Here is a 6,030-nt window from a genome sequence, read left to right as displayed (position 1 = left end):
AACGTTCTGTCATCATACCAACATTATGTTGACCGCTGCCCCATAATGCACCTAGCACAATAGTTCCACTTCCTTTGATCATCTCACAGATACACTGCCGACTGGGAGGACTGGTAGCAAAGCATACTAACATTTAATATCAACATATATTTTCTTCAAAGGAAGTCGGCATCTTATCAGCTCACTTGACCTCCTATTGCACCAATCTCACTGTGAGAAACACCTTTTCATGATACCTGACAACTGTGGATTATGTGGTTCTTTTCGACAGGGTCCAGCTATCCATATACTTCGAGTAAAAGTTACTAAAGACGCTTGTCAACCCATAGAGCGCTGTATGTATATTACCTACAGTGTTTCCCAACTCCGGTCCTCCAGTACTCCCAACAGTACATATTTTAATTGTAGCCCGGACAAGCATACCTGTCATGTCTTATTATGTCTGTTCCTGTCCTTTCTCTTCACTCTGTCTCTCTCTGCTGGTCTTATTAGGTTACCCCTTTCTTTCTCTCCTTCTCCAGCTGTTCCTCATCTTCCTAACTAGCCTCGTTCACCCTTTCCCCACCTGTTCCCTTTTTTCCCTCTGATTAGGTCTCTATTTCTCTCTCTGTTCCTGCTACTTTCGGTGTCAGATTCTCGTTTGTGTTTCTCAAGCCAGAAGCAAGCTATCGTCTCGTTTGCTTCCTCCTTGTCCTATCCTGTCGGAGTCTGCCTGGCAGGTGCATCCTGTACACTACTAACTGTCTTTCGTTTGCACTGTGTCCAGTTCATCTGATGCTACGTGTGATCAGGTACCACTATTCCTCTATGACCCGCGCCTACCCAGAGCGACCTGCAGCCCGTCGCCGCTACCCAGCTATTCTCCTCTGCTGCTAAGAAGGGGACTCTCTTGCTATTCATCAGAGGGACTTTATGTTTCATTTGTCTCCCTCTCTGCGGGTAGTCTATTTTGCCATTATCAACGTCTGAAGAGGATCTATGTCTTTCCTGTGTTCTCATTAAAGAACTCTGTTTTTGTTAAACCGCTTTTGGGTCTTCACTCAAGTGCATAACAATACCTGATTCAACTTGTCAACTAATCATCAAGGCCTCAATGAGTTCAATTAGGAATATTTGTCCAGGGATACAACAAAAATGTGTACCATTGGGTGGTACTCGAGGACCGGAGTTGGGAAACACTGACCTACCAGACTCAGTGAGGGGGGAGATGTTACATACAAAACAAGACAAGATTGAGTCTGGATGGGTCAAGCCCTGAGGCACAATCTTCTCCACCTACCAGCGCAGTCAACATTATAACATTAGAAATAAATAAGAGCAATAAATAGTGTTTTACAAAACAGGGATTAGACAGAAACCAAACTAGTCTAGAGACTAGTAGAGATGTAGTTTGTGTCAGTGAGTGACTATGTTCTAGACTGGGGGCTGGATCACAACATGGTTATAACTTGGGAGAGGAGCATTAGGGCCTGGGCTAGTCTCTATGTTAGGGGACGGGAGCAGCAGACAGAGAGCTACATGCATCCTGGTCTTCTGTAGAACTACCATATCTCAGCATTACAATGAATAGGTTTGGATTGGTCACAACTCAACTTGAATCTACACCAGCTCAAACAGTGAACACCGAAACATGCAGTTCAGCGACACTAGATGCATAGACCCTCTTTCAACTAGTTTATATCTCTCCCTAAAACTTCCATTCCATCCCAGCTCTAGCCAATCCCCAGGTAGAATACATCTATGGGCTGGACATTGTAAATATAAGGTCACGGGATAACCCTACTAAAAGTATTTATGAACTTATGACATTGCGTGAAAATAGACATACTATACAGATATACAAATATTACAACCTTCTTTTCCATAGCAGTCTGTACTTGTACCAGTCCAGCCAGCTCTGTATGCCAGGCAGACCCAGGAAGAGTGACCCATGGTGGGTCTTCAGACCTCCAGACCTACCCCATGCGGAGACAAACGGGCATCACACACCAGCCCGTTGTAGCTTCTTTATGTTTCCTGCTCCTTGTTGTTGTGACTGTTTGTTTTTGTTGTTGTTGTTCTAAAGTGCTGTCCAGATGCTGAAGGACAAAAGGCAGTTTACACAGCCTTCCCAGCATGCTGAATGCAGGGAGGGAGAGCATGGGGTTATGGGAAATGAAGTCCAGGCAGACCCAGGGAAGGCAGTGAGACAGGGAATGGCGTTGGCACATGACTCAGAGAGGGGTCATGTTCAGAGTTCCAATCATTCTCTCTCTCTGGCTGGGTGTTTATTCCAGTTACTCCCTGGACTGATAGAAGAGGATGTATCCAGACTCTGAGTTCTTGGAGATGTCTGACGTCAACCCATAGAACTCTTCGATGGCCTGGGCATCGATTTTCTGAGTAAACCAGAGAGTGAGACAACAAATGATGAAACATTCTGTATGAGCCATATAAACAGGTCTGATGGCCAACAAACATCGGTAATTGACAGTTAATTAACATAAACACATTTAGCATCTCCTGGCTTCCACACACAGCCTACAAGCCACCGATGCAGACGTTTGGAACATCTACATTTTAAAGTCTAATACATCCATGTAATATAGCCAACACCTTCACAATAAATCATTATTTATTTTAGATAGGTCTAAAGAAACATGATATGAAGAAAATGTATTTTATTTCAGAAGAATAGAATAGCATACATTGTCCTTATGTTAGGTCCTAATCTGGCTATGCCGTATGGCTGTGGGCTACACTAGTTAATTTAGCAGACAAGATTTGCTTAGAACTTTGTAGCATTATTTTATAGCATGACGAATACAAATGAACCAAGCTGAATAAAATAGAAAGAATATTTTCTCCAAATGATTTTAGGGAGCGAGCACATGTGGCTATTCTGTGTTGAGCGGAAAACAAAGAAATGGTTTGTTATTAATGGAACATTAGTTGTTCTACAAACGTTGGGCTATATGTTTGGATTTTTAATACATTGTAAAGCTGCATGATGCGACTCTTTTGATGATTTGAAAAAGGCATGAGCTCTGGCATGAGCTCCACTTTGTTTTTTGCACAGGCTGTACACACTTCGTCAGTCTCTCATATACAATTAGACAAGCACTTGATAATGCCTAAGATTTCCTGGCGGCATCCTCTTTGTGTGGCCGTAATGCCCCCTAAAAAAATCCATGCCCTTTGCAGCCAGTGGCCATTGTGCCCTTGGGCTAATTATAATAATTATAATTCCCATTTCCCGGAGTGCTGCGTGCTCCGAAGCACCTCTCACTCACATGGCTCTCCATCACGTGATCGGGTCTTTCTCACAGGCTACAAGTGAAGACAGACACATCGGGGACGCAACTGCGAGTATACTTATCCAATTCATATTGAAGCTATTGGAAGAACTGTCCATATTTACTTTTCGTCAGCCAACAAGATGAGTTGGCCTAACGAACAGCAAAAGCACTAGCCTATGTCAATCTACTATCCTCTATAGTACAAAAGTAGAACTATTTTGTCTGGGACAGTTGTGTGATGCAATAGATCCCAAATGAATATACCCACTAGCATAAAAAAAAGTCTTTTTGCAATGAGGCTGACGTAACAGATGTGAACGTTTAGCTTAAAATGTTGATACTCTATTAGGCTATTTCTTCACATTATACGCGCAATATGCGCACATGGCAGTAGGCTATAAGTGCGAACCTTCTATGAGAGGGAAAACACCATTCTCAAAATTGACCGCAAATGTGATATGCATGTAATGCTTTTATTATAAAGGTGCATTTTTATGGTGAAAATTATCTTCCCCAAACTTGAAACGCTGCTTTTGTATGCCATATAATTCACAAGTGATAGGCTAATATTGTCATTCATCAGACTATTCTTAATTTAATTTTGTCTTCACATATACTAAATAATATATGTGTGAAATTTGTTTTGATTTAGGGGAAGGAAAAAAGTAAATGTTGTCTATGCACTTAAAAAGTGAATGGAGGACGCTTTTCCCGTGGTTAATTTTCATGCCAGCCAAGTAGGCTAGACTCCTGCTGTAAAGATAAGCAGTGTGCTTAATATTTTTTTTTAAAGAATAAATATAGTAGGCTTAGTCTATAGAAAACTGATGGGGTCCTCCTCTTTTTAATAGAGGCCATCGCTCTCGTTTTCTCACGCAATTGCATAGCCTATAGAAATGTTGAGCAACATGAACTCATGGGCTCTCATGAAGTGTTTGATTAGATTTTCAACTACATTTACATTGATGTCAGAGTGATTAGAGGGACAATAAAGTGCTGAGTACCAGGCAGTTAGCAAGTTTGGTAGGCTACTAATGACCATCAGCAGCAGCATCAGAGCTTGGAGAAGCCTAATAACCGTGACTAAATGGTCACGTGGAATTTGACTGCCTTCATGACTGCCGGTGTGGCGGTAATACAGTCACCATAACAACCCTAACTGAGACACACACCTCCACGATGTCATCATCAAACAGCAGCCAGAAGCCATGACTCTTCACTATGGTGATGTAGTGTCCTCTGTTGGGTCCACTGAGGAAGAAAGAAGGGGAAGCACTGATATGAGAATAATATGGTGTCTATAGGTACAGTACATTTCAGTTTGGATACAATGTCTTGTGTGTGTCTGTGTGTGTGTGTGTCCTACCTGCCACAGTGGACGACCACAGCGACCAGGTCGTACATGCGGTCGAGGTTGACAGAGTCTCCAGAGGTGTTGAAGAGGTGGAGCTCCAGAGGGAAGACAACACGATAGGACAGTTTGGTGTATCGGTGCAGCTGCTCCATGTACTTAAATCGCTTCAGGTGCAGGGCCAGGATCACAGGCAGCTTCTTCACACGCATCCTATAGGTACACACAGAGGAGTTATACACAGACTGACACACACACAGACAGACAGAGCAGACACACAGCTAAACAGTGTGTACAGACCTTTTCTGGGCCTCCTGCTTGCTGCAGCATGTCTCACAGTAGTATTTGTATTCACTGCACAGGGTCTCTGTGTTACTGAAGTCCCTAGGGAACACCACACACACAGAGGGGACTGCGTCAGTCAGGCTGATACACAGAGTAGAGGATCATTCACAGCTGGGGTTAAAAAGTGTACAATAGTTCTAGCTGAGAAAGGTAACAGGTACAGTGCCTTCAGAAAGTGTTCACACCACTTGACTTTTTCCATACAGTGGGGCAAAAAGTATTCAGTCAGCCACCAATTGTGCAAGCTCCTCCCACTTAAAAATATGAGAGGCCTGTAATTTTCCTCATAGGTACACTTCAAAGGCTGTGATAGAGAAACTGAGGATGGGTCAACAACATTGTTTGTTACTTCTAGGTTTGACTACTGCAATGCTCTACTTTCCGGTTACCCGGATAAAGCACTAAATAAATCCCAGTTAGTGCTAAATACGGCTGCTAGAATCCTGACTAGAACCAAAAATTTGATCATATTACTCCAATCATATTGATCTCCCTACACTGGCTTCCTGTCAAAGCAAGGGCTGATTTCAAGGTTTTACTGCTAACCTACAAAGACATTGCATGGGCTTGCTCCTACCTATCTCTGATTTGGTCCTGCCATACATACCTACACATACGCTACGGTCACAAGACGAGGCCTCCTAATTGTCCTTAGAATTTCTATGCAAACAGCTGAGGCAGGGCTTTCCCATAGAGCTCCATTTTTATGAAATGGTCTGCTCACTCATGTGGAGAGACGTAGACTCTGTTCAACCTATAAGTCTTTACTGAAGACTCATCTCTTCAGTGGGTCATATGATTGAGTGTAGTCTGGCCTATGAGTGTGAACGGAAAGGCTCTGGAGCAACTTTAATTTTTTAAATTTTTTAAATTTTACCTTTATTTAAGTCAGTTAAGAACACATTCTTATTTTCAATGACGGCCTGGGAACAGTGGGTTAACTGCCTGTTCAGGGGCAGAAACGACAGATTTGTACCTTGTCAGCTCGGGGTTTGAACTCGCAACCTTCCGGTTACTAGTCCAACGCAGCCAACGGGTTTCTCCACGCATCGCGCC

At 42.9% G+C, this 6,030-nt stretch overlaps 1 protein-coding gene across 1 annotated transcript; it reads right to left on the bottom strand.

The window, feature by feature from the left end:
- Positions 1-574: 574 nt before the first annotated feature.
- LOC135536705 (ubiquitin carboxyl-terminal hydrolase 46-like) lies at positions 575-5,013 on the bottom strand (the record flags this gene model as incomplete). Its single annotated transcript, XM_064962964.1, has 4 exons — positions 575-2,378; positions 4,451-4,529; positions 4,645-4,842; positions 4,930-5,013. Coding segments are annotated over 4 exons (463 nt in total), but the record flags the coding sequence as incomplete, so codon positions are not given.
- Positions 5,014-6,030: the final 1,017 nt, after the last annotated feature.

This window comes from Oncorhynchus masou, unplaced genomic scaffold (genome assembly GCF_036934945.1).
Source record: "Oncorhynchus masou masou isolate Uvic2021 unplaced genomic scaffold, UVic_Omas_1.1 unplaced_scaffold_6526, whole genome shotgun sequence".
Taxonomy (NCBI): Eukaryota; Metazoa; Chordata; class Actinopteri; order Salmoniformes; family Salmonidae; genus Oncorhynchus; species Oncorhynchus masou.
The sequence above is the reverse complement of the archived record's forward strand: the minus strand, read 5'-3'. Positions and strand labels throughout refer to the sequence as shown.